At 38.0% G+C, this 25,181-nt stretch overlaps 1 protein-coding gene and 1 long non-coding RNA gene across 11 annotated transcripts in view; one reads left to right on the top strand and one right to left on the bottom strand.

The window, feature by feature from the left end:
• The window catches only part of JAKMIP1 (janus kinase and microtubule interacting protein 1), a 156,920-nt gene that overhangs the window by 6,021 nt on the left and 125,718 nt on the right, over positions 1–25,181 (bottom strand). For all 6 annotated transcript variants that reach the window (XM_032685014.1, XM_032685012.1, XM_032685013.1 and 3 more), the window contains 5 exons: positions 23,244–23,297; positions 22,172–22,237; positions 19,659–19,727; positions 16,257–16,334; positions 14,478–14,681 (listed from right to left, as the gene is read on the bottom strand). In XM_032685014.1, coding sequence (XP_032540905.1) covers positions 14,478–14,681; positions 16,257–16,334; positions 19,659–19,727; positions 22,172–22,237; positions 23,244–23,297 — 471 coding nt within the window. The remainder of the gene's footprint in view (positions 1–14,477; positions 14,682–16,256; positions 16,335–19,658; positions 19,728–22,171; positions 22,238–23,243; positions 23,298–25,181) is intronic.
• On the top strand, positions 1,598–23,967 carry LOC116785463. 5 transcript variants are annotated; one of them, XR_004356551.1, is made up of 5 exons: positions 1,598–2,036; positions 9,622–9,730; positions 15,259–15,499; positions 21,014–21,176; positions 21,785–23,967. It is a non-coding gene; the product is annotated as an uncharacterized LOC116785463 (long non-coding RNA). The 5 variants fall into 5 exon arrangements; XR_004356549.1 differs by having other exon boundaries at positions 1,601–2,036; positions 9,622–9,764; XR_004356550.1 differs by having other exon boundaries at positions 1,603–2,036; positions 9,622–9,764; positions 15,259–15,401.

Genomic DNA, 25,181 nt, shown 5'->3' with positions numbered 1-25,181 from the left:
AACAGCTAAGGTTGTTAACAGTTCCTGAACTTGGGAAGACAAATTATCACCTCCTCTAATGTGAATGGCATAGGTCAAAAAAATTTATGTAGCTGCTGCTGCACCACACACAAGTTATTTTATAACTCCCAAATTGATTTGAACAATTAGTATCTCTTTCAAAACAATATCCAGCCATCACTTATAAACCTGTGCATATCAGCTGATGTTGGTAGTTGCTTACCTGCATTCAGCTCAAAGACCTCAAATAGTGGTAAGTGCCCCACACTCGAGGTAGCCCAGGATAGCTGCAGCAAGGTAGCAGCTGATCCAATGACCAAACTGGTTTGGAGAACCTCAGAGCTCGGCTTGAAAATTTCAAAGCTAACCTGGAACTACTCCAAAAATGAGGTACACACAACCCTGGAGTTCACTTTTCCTAGGATATACTCCTCCACACAAATATTGAAGAGAGGCCATGAGCAAAAAAGTTTTGTTATTGTTGCTGCTATTTCAAAATGAAAGATTTTGCTTAAATGACTGATTTGGATATTATACAGTCAGAGTACGTGAATCAAAATCTCCACTATATCATACTGCAATGGTCAAAGATTTCCTCAGTAAATATACAAACCAACACAAATCAGATTACCCTTGTGTGACATAATGCATGCAGCTTTCCTGACAGTAACAAATGCCCCGAGCACAGCTGTATTAATTTCACTTTTCCTCTATTACATTTGAATTGATTTATACTTCATCTACTCCCTGCTCAAGGCAAGCCTATCTCTCAAGTGATCATTTTTATAGATGGTGTGTACCAGGAATGTTACAATCACTGTAAAAAAACATGGGATGAGAAGCAGACAGATTTAATGACCTCTGAGATCTCTAGTTTATTGGGTTAGACTCTTGTTTCTCTCATCGTCATTTCAGTTATGCTGATTCCTTCTTACAACCACATCCCAGAGCTGAGTGACAGACTTCAATTCTCTGGGGGTTGTGCTATGCTCTGTGGTAAAATTTGACTGTAGTGAGATAAGTGGCTAGAAGTAACATTTTTAAATATCATTTTCATCTTCAAGATTTATCATGTGAGATATTCTTTCAATAACTGCTGAGAGTTTGCCTTCAGAAAAAAAGGAAAAAAAAAAGCCATCAAACATCTGGTGGCTTTCTCACCTCAGGGTTTACAGCAAGGGTTCCTTTATAAAAGAACAAGTTAATTAGGATAAGATGACATTTTTAAGATTTAGGAATTCTGTTAATTAAGTAAAAATTGAGATGTTATTATTCCCTTATGAATTTTTAATTTTTTCAAAAGATTACAGCTATTCAGCTGTTCTCTACAACTATTCAGAACAGTTCTAAAAAAGGTCTGAGGCTTCTGTTCTCCAATTCCCACCCATAACCCATAAAAATAGTTAAATTTTGGGAGATGAAAGATAGAGAATAGTTTTAAGATGAAGAAATATACGCTTTCCTAAAAATCAGTTTAAATACAAAGACAACCTACCAATTGAAAGGTAAAACTCAAAGAGTTGAATTTCTTAGCAGTGAAAAATCTACAAAATACCCTCAAACCAACTGGATTGATATCAGTAAGGCAGATTGTGCTGGTTTTGGCTGCGGTAGAGTTAATTTTCTTCATAGTTACTAGTATGTGCCTATGTTTTGGATCTGTGCTGAACACAGCATTGATTACATTAATAGAGATGTTTTTGTTATTGCTGAGCATGGCTTACACAGAGCCAAGGCCTTTTCTGCTTTCCGTACTGCCACGCTGGCAAGGAAGTTGAGGGTGCCTGGGAAGCTGGGAGGAGACACAGCTGGGACAGGTGACCCAAACTGACCAAAGGGATATTCCAGACCGTATGACATCATGCTCAGTATATAAACTGGGGGGAAGAAGGAGGAAAGGAGGGATGTTTCGAGTGATGGTGTTTGTCTTCTCAAGTCACTGTTATGTGTGACGGGGCCTTGCTCTCCTGGAGATGGCTGAACACCTGCCAGTCCGTAGGAAGTGGTGAATTAATTCCTTGTTTTGTTTTGCTTGTGTGAGTGGCTTTTGCTTTTCCTATTTGACTGTCTTTATCTCAACCACGAGTTTTCCAGCTTTTACCCTTCCAATTCTCTCCCCAATCCACTGGTGGGGGAGTGAGTGAGCGGGAGCGGGGCTTGGTTGCTGGCTGGGGTTAAACCACCACAGTCCTTTTTGGTGCTCAACACTGGGCTTGAGGAGTTCGAGGTAACAGTGGGTTTGACTGGAATGCACTAGATTGAATTTATTGCTGTTAGTGATGTTTACCTAGTAATCAGCAGGCTCCTGTGTTTGCTATGAGGTTTGCTTTACTGACTGTGCATTAGAGCCTACTGCTCGTTGGTGGCCGCTTTTTGCTTTCTCTGCCTGCTGTAGTGCTGTACTGCTTATCACCTTACTGAATTTGGCCTGGGAACGTTCTGATAACAGCCATGGCTGTGGGCATGGCCTGGCAGGTGGCCAGGGCATCACTGCTGTTTCTGTGCTGCTGTAGTGGACACAGTGGATATAGTCAGTAGAGCAGACTATTTACAGGTATACATGTGTATCTGTAGAACTGTTCCGGACTTGCTGCACAAGGATAATATGCTGAAGGCAGGTGGCTGCTGCTTAAACAGCTTGTATTCCTCTTCTATGAGTGGAAATCACAATGACAGAATATTTACACTGCAAATGAGTAAGATTTCGTAACTAACTTCTTTACTACAGAAATTAAAAATTCAAACCTAGACAGGTTCTAAAACACAACCTTGGGCTGGAATTTTTCATTGAGTATCAAAGCTTGGAGTTGTTTGCTCCTAGTTATTTACTTGCTTCCCCCTGGAGGATTATCCAGGAGGATGAAGTGGGCATAGCTATTCCCATCAGTATCCTCTGATCGCTCAGGAACAGCACTGGAAGATAACCAGCCTGGTTCAGCTATTTATATATCCTGAAAAGTCTGATTTAACTCATTTATTTCCATTTAACTGCAGAGATGGCCTTAAAAATATATGAAAGTTTATGCAATTTATTGGCCGGAAAAAAAAAAAACATATTTACACCTGCAGAGTATTTAACACACAAAAATAACAATTTCCCCTTATTGTATCTTTCTACATTTACAGCATTATCTTGATCACGAAGATAATGATTTCCAAAACATGACTTTAAAAAGTACATTTAAAATATATGCAGCAATCAGAGCTGTAAAAAAAGAAGTATCTTCTAGAGGTAGCAAGAGATGTTTGTCAGTCAAAGGTTATATTAAACTACCAAGAAGGAAATTACACAAAAGTTACAGATACTAATTAAGACCAAAGGTAAAACTGCTTGAGGCTCTGTCCAATAAACAGTCTTTACATCTTTATCTACTGTTCCTTTTATTTGCAAGAATTTCAAATCAAGAAGCTGTGGACTCTCAGATTTTCAACACTTGATTAGATGCTTTCAGAGAATTCTGATTTGTTTATGTTTGCAAAAGCATGGCTGTGACAACAAATCACGTATAAGTATTTCATTGTTATCAAGAAATTCTAACTGCTTTCATGCTTCAGGGTATAAATTAATGATCAGTAAGTCGAGCTTTTCCTTCTGTGTCATATAGAGTTATAACAATTGCGATACTAAAAATGCATTCAGCTCTAGGCTCGCAGGAACCTTGCAGTGTAAATCCAGTACCTTTTCAACAGCACAAAGAAAATATTAGGAAGCAACAAAATTGACTCTATCTTGCTCTCAAAACTTTGATAAGTCTCAGTTGAAAAAAAAAGCCACAGGTTGCTCTTCTGTTTATTTTCTTTTTTAAAAAGAAAGGAATAGAAGATATGAATAGTGGCCACAGACAAGGCAAGGATTAGGTCTGATGGACTGGTGCTTTGCTGGGTTCTAGCAATTCCCATGTTCCTACAGTTAATAGCTGCCTCTCGGTCACACAAGTGCACCTTTTTGGGACTGAGAGGATTTATGAGAATAACCCTGTTTTGTCAAATCATGGGGCCATACAATGGAATTACTGTAGGTAGACAAAGAGCCACAGTCAGGCAAAAGCAGAGTAATGGGAATGCAACCATGGAAGAGAGAGGAGTGCAAACAAAAGGGACAGTTTCTTAACACTGCCCACCTCACCCGCATTCAGAACCAACCTGCCAAAATAATGAACACTAATTTGTCATTGATTTTATTACAATGGCAAATGAAATCTCATCACAAAACTTCTGGATGATGGATGTTACATTTGCAAATACTCCCTTTAACTACCCTCACTCACATGGAGCTTCCCCGAGTTTCAAAAGAGGGTGGGACAAGCATCCATTTCAGTATGGCAAGCACCTACTAGATAAATAAATCATTCTTCTACTGGTAATGAAGTTTGCTGGCACTTCCGAGCAAGTGCTCACAAGCAGCCAGAGCACAGCAGTGGCTGAGGGCCGTTCCCTGTGCAGAGCTATCAGCAGATGGCTCTGCTGGCCAGGCTATGCTGAACAGCAGCAGCTCCAGCTCTGCCAGGAGAGGGGCTCAGCTCAGAGATCCACTTGCATTGCCAGACAGCCACAGAACAAAGATGCTAAAGATGCCTTACTTATTACTTAATTGCAATTTGAACAGACTTTTAAGTTCCGTTATAAAATTTTTCTCAGTAGTAGTTACATATGCACCTATACAAAGGCAGGTGGCAGAGCTATAACCCTGAAGGACAGCCTAAAAATGGTAATAGTTAGGTAAGAGAGAGAGCACATCCAGAAAATTCAGGCAGCTAAAGCACACTTTTCCTTTGGAAGTCTGTAAGGCAAAGGCAGGCAAAGACTGCCCCTAATGTGGCACTACAAATGACATTACTGAACAGAGTCATAAAAGGGAAGTTTACCATCAGTCAGCCACAGCTGTATAAATTATACATTCTCTGACTGCAGTTCTCTCCAATCTCTAATTCTTGGAGAGAACCCAAACACAAAGGGCAGTCAAACTGCCCCAAAAACGAGAAATTAGACATTTTTCTCAGCAAAAGATTCCTAATGTGCAGAAGATTCCTCCTAAATGCTCATAACCCTCCATTTCCTTTCAGCTCATGATGGAAAGTTCATCTTTCTGGGAAACAGGATACACTTCTTGAAGTGCAATTATTCACTTAAGCAATTCTCTTTGGTAAACTTGGATGGCAGGTGCCTTCCAGTACCGTCAGGGAAATTAAGACAAGTCAGCTCTTCTTTTCTCAAGTAGCAGAGGGCTGACACACCAAGATGGGACTAAAAATTCCTACTCCCAGCTGTTCTGACCTTCCTAAAGAGTGTGAATCTTTAAGTTTGCATGAAGTATGGTACCTGAACTGGCCTTGGTGGGACCAATTCAGGTGTCTCTTCACCTACAGGTCCATTTTCCCCATAGCTGGAAAATTACCCTATAAATTTTTGTTTTCCAAATGCATCCAAACTCAGCAAAAGGCTAGATAACCTTAGATGCAGATTCATTATTTTCATTACTCCCTTGTACAAGGTGCAAATAAAAAGGAAAAATTCAGTATTTAAAACTGAATTGAAGGCAAAGAGTTCAATGAAATCATATTAATATATTGCCAGTGGAGAATCAGACAAGTACTGATTTCAAAAGGGAAATTTCAATCATTTTTGCATGGTTTGCCTCCTGTGGCTATACTGCAACCTCAAGGTTGCAAGCCACATGTCTGGGAGATCTGAGGAATCAAAGTTTAGGTGAAATGTAAGCAGCATGATGGTGGATGTGTGCTTGGAAATATTAATCTACTTTCACTAACAGAGATATTCCAATAACGCAGGCTTAGAACACTCAGCTTGCTGTTTAGCCAAAATGAAAATATTACTCTATTGAAAAAAAAAAGGTTAATGGCATTCCCACATAAAATACATGAAGTATGTGTGCCCAGCTTATGTTATAATAGCAATCCATCTACATTAAGTACCATTGCCATTAATATAGTGCACTGGAATTAATGGAATTCCTTCTGCTGAGCTCAGTGAGTCCTGGGTTGCAGTCTCAGGGCTATCATTTTTATGCTGGAGGCAATATATCAGCCCAGCAATGACTTGTCATCATTTTGAGAGTCGGACATGGGAGGAACTTCAGCATTACGAAGGAAGAAAATTAATCTGAGGTGTACTGAAGTGCCTCACTACTTAAAAATGCTAGGTCCAGATTTCCTCCACCAGGCAACCAAAATGTGCACATTTCCTCATTTGGTTAAGCTTGTCTTTCATGCTACCACAAATTCGGATGAGAAAGGGACTGTGTCACTCTACAATTATATGGTGCCTTGTGCACATTCTGGATTTTTTTTTATCTGATCTGCCAGCTCAGATCATTTTTTTAGTAGCAAATACAGACTCTAGGAATTTCTGTTTTCCATTTACTGGACAGTGATGCAGGCTAGATGAAGTGGACTTCTTCACCCAAGCCTTTTGTCCTCTCCAGATCATCCACAGCACTAGCCAGCCATTCACAGTCCTGAACCAACATCTTGGATGGCTTCAAATCCTCAAGGAGCTTTGTCAAATGGGGAAAAATCTATCAGGAAAGAAATTTGTGTGACAGCAATGACCACATGATCCTTCACATAGGTGTCAAACTGCAGAACTGATGTTCTTGTTTCCCAGATAAGTGTGTAAGTAAAGAGCCCATCTGTACAAATGTTTTACAGACAGCAACATCAAGATCAATTTACCTACCTGCAAAATATGCTCTTTGCCGTGCTACTGTACTTGTGAAAACACAGGAATGTACTAAACAGGGGGGTTAGAAATTGCCTTAGCAGTTCCTGTGACACGCTCTTATTGGATTTACATTCACCAGCAAATCCAAGAAAACAATTTGATAATTTTAGCACAAAGCAGACCAAGAAGGATTTGCTAAGCTGCTTAGAGACTCGGCTCTGAAATGTTGCAAAGGTTCAGGTTAATGTACGTTCACAGCATAGGCACCATTGGTGGACTGTATCTGACACAAACCAGGTTTTGACTCTCTGAAGCCATCTTATGATCAAGAAGATATCTCATTCTGCGGCAAAATTTAGCATGGGAAATATTTTATCAATTTGACAAGGGGAAGAATCAGTAATTTTTCATTATATCATTATTTTAAGCAGGTTCTCATCACTATTAAGACACAGGTATGTAAGATCTTTAATAATGTGAACAGCATAACTATGTTACATGTATGAATTTAAACAAAGATGGATATAAACTGACTCGCCTTTAGCTATTATTCAAATCACTAAAGTGATGGATAAAACTCCTTAATGAAAATATTTCTTGGTCATTTTTAAATCTAATGTATTTTAACAGATGTTTAAAAGCCTGTACCATTTTAACAATTCAATTTGCATAGGAAATTGTCACATGAGTTTACTTAAGTTGTTGAATCTGCTACTGTAATGGGTTTGGATTCGGGAATCCAAATGTTCCCTTTAGTTCTATATACCTAAAATGTGATTTTGCATAGTGGTCATAAGGAAACAAAAAAGCCCACTGCAACAGAATTATCTTAAGTTATGTTTGTTGCCATCTTGCTTTACTTTATGAATGAAAACCTAATAGTAAATTTTAGCCAGTTGAATACAATAATAAGAGATCATTTTGGATGTACTGTACCTCTCTGATCCTCACCAAGATTTCCTTTACACAGCAGGTAAAAATTTTATTCTTTTCTATGTTCCGTAGTCTCAACCATAATAATCCAATTAATAGTTACTGACGTAGAAGAATTGTTCTTGTTAATCTTTATTATGCATTTGTAGCTTCTTTATTTGCCTTCCTGAGGAGAATGAACCTTTTAGCAGCTGCACCCATGCACTGCATTTCTCAGCATATGTATTCAGTCACATTGATCTTGATAGTAAATTACTGAATTTTATAAATACATTTAGACCTAATCTGATACCAAAATGACTCTATGTATGTAACATTTACTAGTAAACTCAGTTCTTTTTTTTAACACTGAGAGTCTTTTAATTTATGTTACAACATACATTGATATCTAAAAGAGGAATATCAGCAGTCCTATTGTTTTCATTGGGGAAAAACAATAATTTAAGCCATACTAGGCTTATATCTACACAGAATAGCTATGCTAAGTCTATGTGAACTCAGAAGACAAAACACATTCAACATCTTAAAACTGATTCCTTGACAGCCTAGGCAGATTATCAGACAGGAAAAAAAAACAAAAAACCCTCAATCACACTTTGTTTAGGACAAAGGGAGCAGACCTTTCAGATATATTTTGTAGGTACCACACCAGTTCTGCTATCATCATTTATTCAGACAAGTAGCATCACTAAGGCAGTTAGCAAAGCAGATACGGTTGAAGATATACAGAAAACATGCACAAGGTAACACTGTAAGATACACATAGAGAAACTATTAAAGTTCACTCTCATCTGCCATGCAGATCTGTGAGAAATTACAGTTCATTGTGACATTGTCATTATAGCAGCAATGATGCCCTGAAAGACTCAGTGTTCACTCCTGCATGACAAATCAATACCACAGGTCGACTATGATTAGCCCAGTCATGATGGGCTCGATGAATATTGATGACAGTTATACAGCTGTGATATCAGATGCCTTTAAGAGCAATTCATGAATATAAAAAATGCATTATCAACACTAATCTACTAAATTTTGAACAACAAAGCACAGACCATTAATACTAAGCAAGCACTAGTAACTGCAAAAAAAAAAGAAATAAAAATCAGTGGTTGCCCTACGTGGTCCTCTTCACATATGGTTGCACACAAATAGCTGGGAATTAACTTCTAGAACTTTAACACTTCAGATTTAAAATAAAAACATTAAACCATTGAATCTATGTAGATTTGGAGGTAAAATTATCTGAGACTCCCCAATTATTATTATGTAAGTAAGCTTACATACCTGCTTTCTAAACTGTGTGACACAGCTGTGGGTTTTTGATCAAGGCAACCTGCCAGAGAAGTGGTTGTCTTTAATTTGTTCTCTCTGTCACAAAGCATTGTGCCAAACAGGACAAATTTAAGACAACTCCTCCTCATGCCTATTAATGAGGTACACTGAGCAGAGCATCCTCCCTCGCTTTCTGCCTCCCTCAAGTGCCTTCCCAGTCAAACATTAAACCTTAATAACTCTCCTTGGGTAAAAAATAGATGGTCTATCAACCATAACAAATTACACAGCAAAGGGGAGCAGAACAACTGCTGGATTTATCCAAGCTTTGCCTGAATATCTGTAGTATATCAAGTGGCAAATCTCAGGTTCCTACTTATCTCTGGCAATTACCTTATTAATAATTCTTTTTTAAATGAAGATTTAAAAAACAAACAAACAAACAAACAACACCAAATATGTATTCTAAATGGCTGAGCCAATATGATTTTATAGATATGGTGACATCCAACCCTATGGATATATAAACAAACTACTCTCTCAGTTTGAAAAAGTTGTCCTACGTATGAGACAACAGAAGAATTCATGGAGAAATGCCATGGGCTACAGTTTTGTTTGATTTTTAAGCAGTCAGAACTTCACTCTTCAGGTCAGAAAAAAATTAACTAAGAAACTTAATGAAGAAAATTAGTTTGTTGTTTCTCAATTTCAAGCTATATTTTGACATTTCAGGATGAAAAAAGACACTGCTACTTCTGACTTTTCCTTGGTGTCCATGAAAAGCAGTGCCCGAGGCATCACATCAGCAGTGAATCCTTCTCTATGGCAGTGACACAGAGAGGTCAGTTCTGATTTAAACCTGCTATCTCCTAAAGGTATGCCTTCTTCTAGTAAAACATGCAAATAAAGTGGTAGTTTCTGCTTTTACTACTGATGAATAATCTGGTCATGGGAGTAAATGATGTAGTTTAAAGAAAACATAGCTAAAATATTTACAGCTATATTCCACACATTTAAAGTTGGAATTTGGTTGACTTCATCAGTCCAAAATCTGTCTGGAACTGAAGCAATTGTTTCTTTTAGTTTGTAAAAGTGAGTTTCACCCAAGAACATCCTAACTCAAGTTAGAATAAAACACCCTCATCTTAGTACAGTACTACAGTGCAACTCAGAGAGAAAAAGTTTCACACTTTCTGATGACACAATGAACTAATATATCTTTTCTCTTTTTTTTCTTACAATTTTATACAAAGATAAGACTACTGTGGGAAATTACTGGATTATATTAATAAAATCTATCTCTCATATCCTTTCTGACTGGCAGCAACCATTTTTGGAACTGAGTGTGTGTCAGTCTGCTGTTCTTCAAGGATTTTCTAGCTTCTCTCTGGGTTTAAGATAACTTCAGATGAAATCAGAATAAATTATATTTCTCTTATAAATTTTCTTCATGTTTGAGTACTGCCAACAGTGCAATTTGAATTAATCTATCCTAATTTAAAGCCTGATTCTGATGACTTTTGACAGTTTCATACTCCAGAAGCAGCTACAGTAAAACTAACAGGAATATATTTAGGTTTTTACTTTATTTGGTTTACGTAAAGCATAATTTGACCTTTAAATATTTACTAGTTTCAGCAGATAAGATAATTGCAATATAATTTTAAGGTGTACTAACCATTACGTTGTGTGGATTTTTTGTGCTGGGTTTTTTGGGGTAGTTTGTTTGTTTGTTTGTTTGTTTGTTTGTTTTTTATATTTGAGTTTGCTTCATTAGGAAGTTGATATCACTGCTTCAGAAACATGTTGTATTGCTCCCTTTGAAATATCTTCTCTCAGAGATGGATTTTTTCTCTCCCTCTAGAAATTACTTAGCATCGTATATATACATAAAAAATTACCCTTCTTAGCAGAACCTGCTAATAATGACCTTCATATTTTCCAAGTGTTGCTTTTAAATGAAGTCCTGCTAAAAATAAACCAGACATTGATTTATAAAAGCTTATAACAATGTAGAACAGTGAGACATTTTAGATGGCAATATACACAGGAATAGTGGTTGAACTGCACATACCCTATTGCTAGAAGCAAATATCACAAGCTGCTCACGACAGATTTTTAATTAACATATATTACCTCCTCCAAATAGAGAGGATGGTGTAAAACAAAACACCTTCTCTGACTTAGGGAGTACTGCCAATATGCTTCAGCTGAGGATCTGTCCCTCAGACCTGCAAGCTGCACTCTGGGTTTAATAAAAGCGTTTTGTGCCTTAGCAAGCAGATCTAATCACACAGTCTGTCTAATTTGGCTCCACAGAGGCCTGGTTTCCTTAATCCAGGAAAATAAATAATAAATGGTTCCATTTATATACTAATGAACGATAATAATGTGGGGCCATACACACACCCAAGGTAAACAGACCTACCAATGCAATACAGAGCCTTATATCCTAAAATATATTTATTTCACTGGAACAAAGTCAATACCAAGTGGGTAAGAACTCAGGCTTTCCATGTGGACAAAGAAGCTCCTATAAAGCAGCACAGGCTCGTACTTGGGCAACTGTTCACCCACTTTCTTATGCACTTCCCTGCCCCTTTCAGATAGTACATTCCCCAGGAAGTACATTTACCAGCTCTGTAAAACCAGCATCTCACACGCTAAATCCTCAAAGTCCCTGCATGAAGCAATTAATTATTAATAAACCCTGCAGACCAACCTGCAGCATTCAGCACGTGCCTTACCATTTCTGCACCCTGCAAGTACAGTCAAGGATCATTTACAAGCAGAAGGTGGAAATTCCTCCTTCTCCATCATCAGAATTTCTTGAACCCCCACTCCATGTCTGACACAGAAACTCTGACTCAGAGAAGGTTTTTGTCAGCCTACCAGGATAAACAGTTGTTCCTTTGGAGCCCTTCTATCAGACAGACCAGAAGGTAATGGAAGCAAAGAAAAAGGCCTTCTGGAAGTGATCGAACTTCCAAAGTTTCAGAGAATTTGGAGTCTTTAATACATGATTTCTGTTTCAGGGAAAGTTTGAGAGTATTTACAACAAGAAGATTCTGTATTAAGCTTAGCAGTCCCTCATGCTGTCCTATCATTCTCTGTAGCCTCATCTTCTGCAGAGCAAGATGTATGGTATGTAAAGCCACTGCAGAGTGTAAAACACGACCAGATCTAGGTTATAGTTTTGAAGTATAAAGTGTGATGGGTGTTTGCTGATGTCACAATGTCAGGAAAACTTCTCATGGCCATAAATACATGAGGAAAGGAGTGGATTCATTTAACAAAGCATCAGCAATGTAGTTTCATCCATTCATGAGGATTCTGCCAGCACAAGTATGGTTTCATTTGTGAAATACATGCAGCTTCTGTCATTTGCTAGTGTAGATGAAAGTAATGCTGTGAGAATTAGCCCTCCCATAATCCAGGTAAATTAACTAGCACCTCTGCCTTTCTTTTTCCTGTTTAATAGGGGATGTGTGTGTGGCCATGGGTATGTGTGTGTGTTAAAAATAGATTACTGAAATACTTAGCTCCTTAGTAAGTAGCAGAATTCAGTTCAATGTGCCTTGCAGGGCTGTAACATTAGCACTTCTAATGAGATGGGCACAACATGAAACTCCAATGGCACACTATAAAATAGATCTGAAGGCAGGTACATAAACATCCATGCTTATGCCAGCATTTTTGTTTTCTTCTATGCTCATGATACTTACCTTTATGTTGTGAAGCCATCTATGAATACATGAACTGGACTCAAACAGAAGATGTGCTCCAGATGTGCATACTAAATGCTCTGATTGACAGTGAGCAGGCCATGGAACAAATTGGAACTGAGTCCAAGTTACACCCCAGATATGCACATAGCATGGATTTTGAGTTCTCAGGAACAACTGTTTCACTCTACAAATTTAATCCTACTTTTTCCTTTCTATTTGCCAATATTATATGAGCTCAACTTGGAAGCTCTGCCCAGGTTCCCCAAAAGTACATCCAGCAGCGGGCCACAAAAAGGCCCCAGCCAATAGTAGTCCTTCAAACAGTGTCAAACTACATGCCTAGTGAAAGCAAAGACCAAACTGTATCCAGTCTGATGTTAAAATCTGAAACTGTATATTATTTAGATGTGGAGGCATACTCAAGACACAATGTCATTCATACCCATTAAATGTCATTTGCAAATAATGTTTACCCAACCGGAAAGCACTGCATTATTGTTCTGAATAAAACACCAGCAGTCTGGCTAGGAAATTAGACTGCCTAAGAGACTGCCAAAACCCTCTAGTCTCACTAATTTTCAGCTACACTAATAACATTAAACTAATAACTTCTGGCTCCATTCTCATTTACCAAATTCAACATGTTTACTCTCTGACACTTCTAGTGCCACCTGGTACCTACCTTCTCCAGCTTTCTGTACACCATCACTGATAACTGAAAACAGTTTAATTTACCTATTAAATAAGTTCATCTCTTGGTCTCAGTGTTACACATTCATCAAGGAGTAAGAGAAAGGAAACTTCTAGGAAGTTAGAGCTCAGATCTAACACTGACACCATAAGCACTTCTCATCATTACAGGATGACAGGAGATGATCACAACAGTGCTGGATCACGTTACATCACTTTCATCTATATTCATCTACAAAGCCAACCTGAACAGAGAGGGGCTTGAACTAAACTAAAAGCAGTTCTTACCCCAGCACCTGAAATAGCAATGATGTTCTGGACACATCTGCATAGCACATTTTAGCATTTACAATATATGATTCCAGATTTGCACAAAAAGTAGCAGCGCAACTGGAGAGCAGTCCTCAAAATTTAAGACATCCACATGCAACTTCCAGAGGTTACTATAGTGAGGAACAAAAATCCTCGTGAACAATTATTTCTGCTGTAGTAATTAACACCTGAGACACGCAGATCTCTTCTGCCTGAGAATATTTGTACAGAAAAACTACCAATTCTACCAACAGTAAGTAATTACCACACTTCCATAGGCCAGGACCTTGCCAAATTGAAGTTGTCAATACTTATCCTTAATGAAGTAGTTTGGGCAGACAAGGCTTTTCTAAACTAATATAAAGGTGCAAAAACTTGTAAATGACCTCTTAAAAGGCTTCCTATGACTTTCTCTTTTTTATTTATTTAAAAAATTTCACAAATAGCTAAAATAATTGACAAGGGGAAAAAAAAACTTGGATTGCTGTAACTGCTGCTTCTGCCTTTCCTTTTTTCATAGCGTTATACCCTTGCAACCCTCCATTCTGGCTTTTTCTAATTTGGGCCTTAAACTTGCAACACGCTCCCCTCAGAGCCCTGTGGAAGACTGTGTGGTTGTACACACATGAAACAGGCTGTGCAACAGGACCTCGTGGTGAGACAGTGACTTGTTTTGTGTGTGCACCATGCCCAGCGCAACCAGGTCCTAACACCACATCGCTCCTTGGCACGGGAGCTGTACAGAGAATAGACTAAACAGAACTCCACGAGGTGAGGGTGAAGCGATGCTGTTTATGGGCAGTGGCGGCAACCAGAGAGATAACACCAACGACAGGGGGGAGAGAGAACCGGGATTACCTGCTGTGCCTGCTGCAGCATCTCCATTCGCTCGTGCAAGATCTGGCTGTCAAACTCACGGCTCTGCCTCAGGATCTGCCGCCGCACCTTCTCCACTGCAGCTCGCAAATCCTCCCTCTGGGCTTCTGTCAGAGACTCGCTCGCCCGCCTTCCTGGATCCTGCTGCAGGGCATTATACAGCGTGGCTTCCAGCTCCTGGATTTTCTAATGCAACCCAAATCACACACAGACAGGCTGACATTTGAATCCAGCAAGCAAACGACCCACCAACAACTAGAGGAGAAGGCCAGCAAGCAAAGCTTTAGGCAATAGGGAAGGACAGACACAGACAGGTGGACAGAAAGCGGCAGTCGTGAGCAGTGAGGAGCATTCCACACAGAGTGCACGCAGCCTCCTGGCACTGATTTACACCCAAGCGATGGTTTCCATTCTAGTAAACAATTGATTCTTCTGTTTAAGAAAGATTGAGATGATAGATCTGCACTCAACACCTGATAAAACTCCAAATCCTGATGCTGAACATAACAAATTCAATGCAAACTAACAGATTTCCTTCAACTGCAACTGAATTGTTAAGCCATCCTACAAAATAAAAAGACCACATGAAAAACTGTGAATAGAAATCTTACTCTCTCTCTTTCTCTCTGGCCCTACTATCCTGACATTTATGGCCCCAGGTCTACGTCAGTGGCTTAGTTTCAAGCTGCCATAAGCAACGGAGAGAGGAACACTCGTATACTTGTATATAATAATCCCTCATCCATCTCTTGCTGTTTGCCAGATTCCTAACATGATTCTCATGCACTGGCCAAAACTGCAGTACTTTGCAAAGCAGAAAATACAGGAAAACTTCACATTCACATGGAGAACTGTATTCCCAAGAGGAAAGAAGGGAATCATGGCAGTGTTTCCCTGATTACTGGAGTTAGTATGATCGTATTAAAAACCAGCATTCAGACTGAGAATATTTGGATCAAGAGCATCTGACCACATCCCTTTAGCCCTCATGACACCTTTGTGAGGTAGGTAATTCCATCCATATTAGTGATGCATAAACAGCTGCACAGAGAGGTTAAATGGCTTGCCCAAGGTCACAGTGCTAGAAATAGAGCCTGCTTGCTTTTATCTCTGTTATCTGCTCTGAGACCTTGCTTCTTTTCTGAAAAGATTTTCCCCATAAGAAACATTTACAATGTATAAATAATGCTTCAGAACATTGTATTTTGATTTGCTGAAGTCTCACTATTGACAAAGTTGGGTATGCAGTTTTATCAGTTCCTAGATAATTCCTAATTGTTGCTCAGCCTGAGAAAAGGCAAGGTTGCAGCTTCCCTTTTGAAAACTAGGAAGGGTAAGGTTGGATGGGACCACGCAGAAAGGAATCCCATAGGAAGAACAGGCATTCTTGATTTAGGATCGGTTAGCAGCAGTAATACTTACAAATGCTTCAGGAAAAGAAATATTAGAAAAGTAATTTCTGGTGTATTCTACTAGTCACAGTTTTTTGCATACATAAACAAGCTCTTCTCATTTGAGATGTACTAACAAGATGTTTATATATCATAGAATAAAAAATGCAATGCAAAAACATTACACTTGTAAGTACTATAACCCGTTTCCTAAGTTTTCATTTAAGTAATAGGTGATTTCTAGTCTGGTAGAAAAAGAGATATAAAGAAAAAAAGAACCCTATTTATAATTAAAAGAAACAAAAACAAAACCCCTGCATTTTAGCAAATCTGTTCAAACAGAAAAATTTAATGACTGTTCTTTTCCTACCATGTAAGCCTGGTCCAGAGCTTGCTTCCTGTAGTCGAGTTCTTCCTCTAAATAACCCTTCTGTTTACTGAACAGGTCCTGAGCAATAATAAAAACAAGGGAGTGTTTGTTCTTTATCCTAATTCATGAAGAATCATAAATGCCATCATTTTTACACAAGCTTTCCATTTGAAAGCAAATGAAAACCTACAGTAAATGACCACATTCATCCTAAGGATAACTGGAATATCAAATTAACAATATTAGCACTTCAAATACGTGTATTATATTAACAAGTTGTACCTAGAAATTATTGACCTCTACACCAGCGTACAAACCTGCCTGGACCTGACAGAAGTGCACAGAGCAGCAAGAGGTGAATGGGGATGTGCATGCATGTGGTCAATAGCCATAACTTGCACAGGGCAGGACAAGGGAGAGAAAAGAGAAACACAAGTGAGGGCACTTCATGGCTTTTCTGAAAATGTCCCATGCATATCCTTAAGGAAATCATGGGGTAAACCCTAATTTCTGTTGTCTAGCCTGTTTTTCTAGGGAGGAAACATGAACATGCAAGTCTGCAGCTGGGTTCTGCAGCACCATTCTGTGCTGTGCTACTGAAGCAGAAGTAACAACTCGGTCTTTAAGCCAATTTGAAATGGGTAAAGTGATGCCCAGAGAGGTTGAGTGACTAGCTGAAGAGCTGAGAAGTTTTCAAGATGCCTAGGATTTACAGGAATTTTTTACTTTTGTTTTTAAAAATCAAGCTACTCAACTTCCATAGTTATTTCATATATATAAAAATATAAATTCCAAAGACTGGGATTTCAGTGGAACTCAGTATCCAAAAGCATGATGTTGCAAGCAAGGTGTGGACATTCAAATGGTTGTCTGAATAGTCAAGCCTTTAGAGTGTTTTGGATCATGGAACCATAGGATGGTTTGGGTTGGAAGGGACCTCAAAGACCCTCTCGTTCCAGCCCTCGCACCATGGGCAGGGACACCTTCCCCTAGACCAGGTTGGGTGATAGTAAGTAGAACATAAAACAGTTATTCAATTTTATTAGCGTTTCTTTTGAGGTAGGTTTTCACGCTCAAAAAAATTAGCAGTAGACCAGAAAGCAGAGAAGCCCTTTGACTGAATTCAATATTTTCCATCATTCTTTTTTCTATTCAACAATTTTTTTTAATTTCCTCAACATATAGAATAAATGCCAAATTAAATACATAGGGTTCTTCAGATGATTAACTGCAGCCTTTACTAAAAGTATCAAAAAAATCAAACATTGCTGGTCCAGTTAGTTTTATTGGATATGGGATAGCCCCAAAGTCACTTATTTGGCCAAATTTTGCCTTTAGACATATATGTGGACTTCTGATAACTTTGCTGTCAGCTGCCAGCATAGCACTGACACAGAGTTTGCCTAAGCATGAACCATGATGATGAATCCTCAGTCCAAACATCTACTTTAAAATAAATCCATTCTAATCACCAAATTAATGCTTTGGAGGGGCTCAGAGCATAAAGTGACTACAGATGACCTCCCACATGTTAAGAGCAACCCAGAATTGGTGACAGTAGAAACATATAAGACCAATATTAAAGGACTCAGAGGAATAAGGTGCTATTTGTTCCCTGTAAAAGAAGCATAATATTTATTCTTAATTTGTTTTGTAAACTTGTAGTTCTTTTAATTACCTATTAATAAATACTGAAGAAAAAGCCAAAGTCTAAGTCAGGCCTTGATGTTGGGGCTGGAATTTGATTACACACAGATGGGCATCTATAGCTATGATACCCATTTTAGAATATGTTGCTTCAGCTACTGGTCCAGAAGGGCAGGGATCTCCACCAAGTCCCATAGGACATATTTGTCAGCCCCTTGTGGACATCTCCAGAACTCTGAAGAATATAATGTGGCATTAGACGCCATGCTTACACAACTGAATCCCACCTTGACTACCCAAGTGGTATCATTATCTGATGGGGATGGATTACAGCAACAGCTGGTGGCTGTTGTACAAGACACAACACCACCATGAACTGCATAGTAAAGGACAGGCTTGGTCCTGACATGCTTACAGGTGTCTGACACCAGAACTAGACTGACTTGCCTGAGACTATAGAGAGGGTCAGATCAGCTCAGTTGAGCTCACCACCAGATCCCAGAAAAGCAACGCAGCTGCCCTGATCATGTTACTCCTCAAAAAGGTATGGTAAAAGCTGCCCACAAAAAGTAAGAGGGAAGGAAACAAGAATAGGACCTCAAATCCTTAACATGGGTTCCAAAGATGACTAAACAAGTGCTCAGTCCTTCTGAAAGCATCATGTTAGAATGTTATTTCTCAATTCATTTCATGATTGAGGCAATCATTAGTGATGCAGATTCTCAGATTGCTGTGCTAAACAAATAGATGCAAGGGTTACCCAAAGTAAGAGTTGAAAACATCACAGGTAGTAAGTGGGAAGATAATAAACCAAGTTATATAGAAATTATGGTTTTCCCAATTCTTTTTACAAAAGAGCTTAGTATTTGAGGGCACTTTCCCTTCCCAAAACTTTTGCATTTTTCCATAACAAGAGTTACAAAATAAAGAAATACTAAACTTGGGAAGGATCATATCTACATTACACTACAATCAACATGAAAGGCTACACTCAACAGAGCACTTCCTTTTTGTTTGTGGCTCAAAGACACACTTCTTCAGTGGCCATGGGCAAATCACTTAATCTCCCTGTCTCATTGTCCCATTCTTTAGGATGAATGTAATGCTAATTATTTATCTACCAGTAAAAGGTGTGGTGAGGATTAATCAGTGTTTGGAAAACCATTTGAAGATGCGAAGCACAGCATGCATGGTAAACCAATAAAAATTAACACCTTCTAAAATTCTTTGTTCAACATATGGAAAAATAAGGTCAGTTTGTTCTGCAAGACAGAATTGCTTTTGAGAAAACATTCTGTCTCTAGGCATGAAGACCATGGGACAAGAAAGGTCATCTGGAGTAAGAGGTCTTGACAACTTGTCCAGAAGCTGAGTACCAGAGAGCAAAGAAATACCCTTGACAATTCTAGCAACATGACCTCAAGATTCAAAAGACAATGCTGTTGCCAGGCAAATTAATACACAGAGAAAGCACAGACAATTTCGTACTGTTTGGTCAATATGCTCTGTTATTATGCATTTGTGCCCTAATTTGTACATAATATGCTATTTTTGTTCTATATAGATTTGACATTTCCCTCTCACCCCAAAGAATACAAGCAATAGATTGTTCTAGAAACCTCTTGCCTATTTTACCATGAAGCAATCTCTGTTAAGCAGAGAAAGGCATCAAATCAATCTGGGATGAAGTTTATACACATTCCCTCGAAATGAGTTTTACCTAAATGAATTATACTTTTAGCTACTGTTCCTTACCTTTTCATTCTCCAGGTCTAACATCTTCTGTGTCAGTGCAGCTTCTGTCCCCTCTATCTGTTTCAACCACTACAAGAACATAGCAGTGTGAAGGGGAAAAAACAGAAAATGAAACAAAAATAGAGTTTTTGCAAAAGTTGGTACCAGTTTTCAAGCTTGTTGCCAACACTTTCAGGCACATGCTATCTATTCACTTCAAAGTTCCACATGAATAAACAGGTTGTGAGAACATAGGCAGAATGGAAGACTGCAAGGACGTACTAAGGACTAGCAAGTGGAGGTTGCTTTCCTACGGTAAATCAATTTTTTTTTTCCCCTGTAAAGTTCAAGATACAAAACAGACTTGAGTCAAAATGCAAAATCAATCCATTTCTTACGTGATATACCAACAAGTACAATGCTTGTTGGTCTGATTTGCAAAACCATCATTTGACTTCAGGCATCCACTCCTTCATTTTTTCAGAGGGCAATTTAAACAAAAGACAAGGTGGAAAAGTCAATCCTTGATTTTGCACAGTTTGCTGCACTATTCATGGGAAGAGGCTCACTTCTAAAATATCAGTAATGTAGAGGGAAAAGCAAAACAAGCAGACAGACAGACAGATGGAAGTTCTTGTAATTGCTACAGTGAATCCCTCACCATTCTGATGACCAAAAAAACAATAAGAATGAAGAAGAATGCCATTCTTTGCTTTCTAAAGAAAAAAATCACATATTGTAATAGCTAAATGCATGGATACAAGTTTCTTGCTTAATCACTAACCATCATTGGGATTATATTAATATTTCACATTTAAGTTTATTGGAATGGATGGGCAAGCCCAGTTCTGAATTAATTGTTTTATTTCATTTCCCTACTGGTCTACAATAAGGATCAATGACTAGCTTACAGAGAACACAGTTTAGACTAATGCTTCCTTTTGTAGCACCAGCTCCCATTAAAACCAGATGTAACTTTGCCATTGATAATTATCACTTTCCTCAAATGCCTTGCTTACTAACATTGGACTACTCATATTTGCTTTAATTCTTTTAGTAAGCATTGCACATCACCTTTTTTAATTTAGAGTTTTGGTGAATTCATCAGGGCTCAGACTCAAAGGAATTAATGACACACCAGGTTTTTCCCCCAAAGATTTAGATACAAAATTTCAAACATAAGTTTACAAATACACAAAATGTAAAGTCAATTTGGATTTCATCATTTTGGATCTTCCACTTTTTAAGAAACCGGTGAATGAAAAAGGGAAATTTGTTTTACCTACTTAACTTTCTACAGGAAAAAAAAAATTAACAGGAACCTTATATTCCCCAGAGATTCTATTTTCACCATCTTTGTTTTCTTCATTTTGAAGGTGACAAGCTGAAGATATTCCTAAGGGAAGCCTCACCTCTGATATTCAGCAAGACTGTGAGCATTCTGAACCCTTGAAATTAATAGAAATGGGCATCTCTCACAGCAACCCTCAATCAAGTGAAGGGCTATTTGCAAAAATTAGAGGTCTCATTTTTTTGAAGGTATGAATGATATGCAAAACTAAATGTTGGTTCTGACCTTCCTACGTCTGTAAGCCTTTCTGGAACCAAGGGAGACATTTAGGAGTCTCTATCTTAACCTGTTACACTGAGGTTCTTCCCATTTCATTTTTGGATTTAAAGGGCTAAAATCATCCCCTTTCCTTTTAATACCACAATGAAAAATATATGGATTTTAGCACTTTTCCTCATTTTTACTTTGCTTATAGCAATCACTCAATCAAACTAATGATTTTTAAATTACCTAATGTATATAATCTACTTCAAGATATTTAGATAAGTAGATTATCAAAATTATACCAAATAAAGTAATTATTGCAAAATGCTCGAATTTTAATTTCAAAGCTCTGATTCTGAATTTCAAGAATGTATCTAGGAAAGATTTAACAGAAACACATGAAAAGGATGGACAGAGGTTTCTTTAGAGAAATATGCAAGTCTTGCTTAGTTCTAAATATCACCCCTATTCATAAACAGATTATATTCCCTCTGTAACTGAGAAGAAAAGAATTAGTCATGCAGAAATGAGTGACCTGACTGAACACTTACCTTGCACAAACTGCTTTTTCTCTATGTCCACTACTTTACAGAGGAAAGGACCACTGACTACTCTGAGCTTTTTCAGTCATCCACAGAAATGAGCCTGAGATGGACCACGGGCGCCTCACCAAGGATGTCACAGCAACCTGTTCCCAGAGCACTGAGGACATCAGCACTTCTGAGAATGAAACCTCTTGTGTTAAGTGGTTTTTTAGTACTTCATGGGGAATATCTCTAAAACAGGGCTTTATTTTTAAACTGGGGGTTTTCTGTAAGATTGATTTTACCTCAAGACATCACAGTCCCAACATTCACGTAAGGATGAATACATGCACAAATCCAGATGACCCAAACAGAAAAATCATGCTTCCCTGGCATGTGATATCGTAGAAGGCATGTTCAATTTACAGCAGAGAAAAACATTTACAGAATTCTACCTTTTCACAGAGGGAAAGCACAGTCCCAGCTTGGATTATTGCAACCTGCTCTTCATTTCTCAAATTCTAAAATACAAAAAGATGCATTTAAAATTGGGTCAAAAATTCATCCTTTAACACAAGAAATAACTATACTTCAAAAACCAAATAATTTATAACATTTAGACATGACCAAAAAAGTATCCCACTATTGAAAGTATTAAAAGTTAAACCAGGAGAGCTTAGTTTCCACTCAATTTCAGTACATCACCTCCCCAACACTTTTGCAACAATTTATTATTTGATGAAAATTAAGTGGTTTCTGTGAGCGATTTTGAATTTTTTTTCCCTTAGGCTTGTTAATTGGACTATGGCCCTACAGCAAGTGAATCTCCCCTTTGTGCACTTTCAGAGCTAGACTTCCCATTAACGAAAACAATGCAAAGATCAAGTACCATAGAAACCTCCATAGAATTTTCAACATAATATGTAAATCTAGAACTTAAAACTAGCATTGTAAAGACCTCAATCTGTTAAAGCTAGCTATAAACTGGACCCAGCTTGCTGGATGTTTGTGCCATAACTGCATGACCAAGATTTTATTCTATATTTGGCACTGTAGAAGAAGGAAGGGAGACAGTTATCCTTGCCTTGCCTTTCTCCCAGAAAATCCACTCCTGGTAGAAAACAGCCTTCACAGTAGTAGGTGCTACTATTACTACTCAAAAGAAAAAAAATCACAAACAACTTGGTCTGGCTTTCATTTCTGTTTTAAATTTGTTTTTATTTCCTTTTATATCTAGTCTGGGTATTATCTTTTCCCTCTGCCTACTTCAGTGCCTTTTTCTACATCATTCAGTCAAGACCAAATCCTAGCTTAAAAAAAATACACTTTTCACTGGTTTCAGTTTAACTGAAAGATTTCAAGTTTGTAAAAGCAGTACTCAACCATTCATATTCTTCATACAAATACATATAGGCATATGAAAATCACCCTCTGTATTTTCTTGGATGTTATTATCTGCTATGGAGAAAAAAATGCATTAGATTAACCATAAAACTGAAGGTATATTTAAAATTAAAAATTTGTTACCCCATTATCTCCAAGAATATCTAATTTCTTCATAAGTTCAGATATGTTCACATCCTGAAAAAGATGTTCAACACTTATTTTTTTTAAAGTAGGTGAGAAATAGATTTTATATGTTACACTTTATGCACTGTTTATTCACTTCTGCATGCAAAAAGACTACAAATAAGCGAAACATTAGTTTTGTATCACAATTACAAAAGTGTTATTGATACTTTCAAAGACAAAACAAAATGTCACTTTTGATTACAGCAAGCAACCTGAATGTCTGTGCATGAGGGCAGAATGTTCCTGCACCACTCACATTTATCATCCTGCTAATGTATGTAGAGGAATGATCAAAACTGATAAACAGGCTTAGAAGAGTGTTTAAAGACAAAAGGTTTAAAAAACATATTTTTTTTGTTTGTTTGGAGTGGAGCATCAACCACATCAACCTACAGAAGTTAAAAGGACAGAGAGCATGAACAAAACAATCGCTAAGAAGGTTCACTGGGTGATTTGCTGCTTGCTTTGTTAAAAAAAGTATGTAGTTTCAAATCAGCCTTACAGTGCCAGAAGGGAATGTGTGCAGAGAGCTGAACATGCTCCTCCAAACACCATCAGGTCATAACCTTTGTGAGTAGAAAGCTATGTTTCTCTGCCAGTCAGCTCTCAGATCCACAAAAAGAACTGAACAACCACTCCTTATTAAGGCCCAGCCACTGAAATAAAGAGAAACACTGCTCTGATCAAAAAAAAAAAAAAAGAGAGAGAAAGGAATAAATTCACATGATGTTTTTATTTTGCACTGTGCCAGGGTCCATTCCGAGATCCCAAAACTCTATTTTCTACTTTAAAAAATTGTTGGAAAGGGTCACGGAACTGTCTAACCTGCCCTAATCACATTCTCCTGCACTATTCCAAGTATGGGCCACAAGTTCACGTGAACCAGGGATCATTTCCGTTGACAGGTTGTATGCAGCTATGTTATTAAAAAGTAGGAGGGTTTGACAACATGGGAAAACATCAGTTCGTGTGAGCCCAAAATGCTTCATACACATACATAAAGCAAATCAGCCTAGTTAAACCCTCAACTTCTACTCATATTTAGCACTGCTTAGAAGAGGCCAGTATTTCACAAGGATCTTGGCTCACTTATTTCATTGCTTCCAGTACATAACATGCTGCTTTGCATTTATGCTTTGGGCAACTGCATTATGTTGGTAGTCAGGATAATCAATCTTTAACACTTTTTAAAGCTAAACCAGCTGTGCTTGCAAATTACATAGCTACATCAGAATATATTAGCTCATGATTCTATAATCAACAGACTCCAGTGAGGAAGGCTCAAAAAGAAATGAAAGATTTCCTGAAGACCAGACACAGATGTGGGAAAGAACATACAAATTAGTCCAGTAAAGCGTTGTGTTCAAGTTGTTCGATCCTGAGAAGTTCTCTCCCTCTCTTTCATCTCTTCTCAAACACTTCACTGGTGTTCTCAAATGTTATCCTAGTTATTTAACACTGCACATCACTAACTCTAGAGTGGTGCACATCTTAATACACTTGTGTTTGGAACGATGTTAAAAACAAAGTATTGATTATGATCAGCGATGACAATGTTGAATGGAAACTTCTTTAGCCAAATACTAATGCTAGTGAGAAATTGAATTCACTAAGACATATGAAGTTTTGCATCTATTGAGCCAGAAATAATCATTCTAATTAATTTATTTCCATATGAAGCATAAAGGATGAATTAGAAACCAAATCAGATTTTGCATCATTTTGGAATCTACCGTGCTACTCATGGCTGACAACTTTGAAAACCACTAAAAGCAGATAAAAGGTCAGTAGTGTCAGTATGCTCATGTTAGGTGACTACCTCTCCTTACAGGTAAGTAAACTGAAGGTCAGCCTGAAAAGAACATTGCTGTTAATGACTGTCACAGTAGACAA

This window comes from Chiroxiphia lanceolata, chromosome 4, assembly GCF_009829145.1.
Source record: "Chiroxiphia lanceolata isolate bChiLan1 chromosome 4, bChiLan1.pri, whole genome shotgun sequence".
In the NCBI taxonomy this organism is placed as follows: domain Eukaryota; kingdom Metazoa; phylum Chordata; class Aves; order Passeriformes; family Pipridae; genus Chiroxiphia; species Chiroxiphia lanceolata.
Note: the sequence above shows the minus strand (reverse complement) of the source record. Positions and strands in the feature narration are given on the sequence as shown.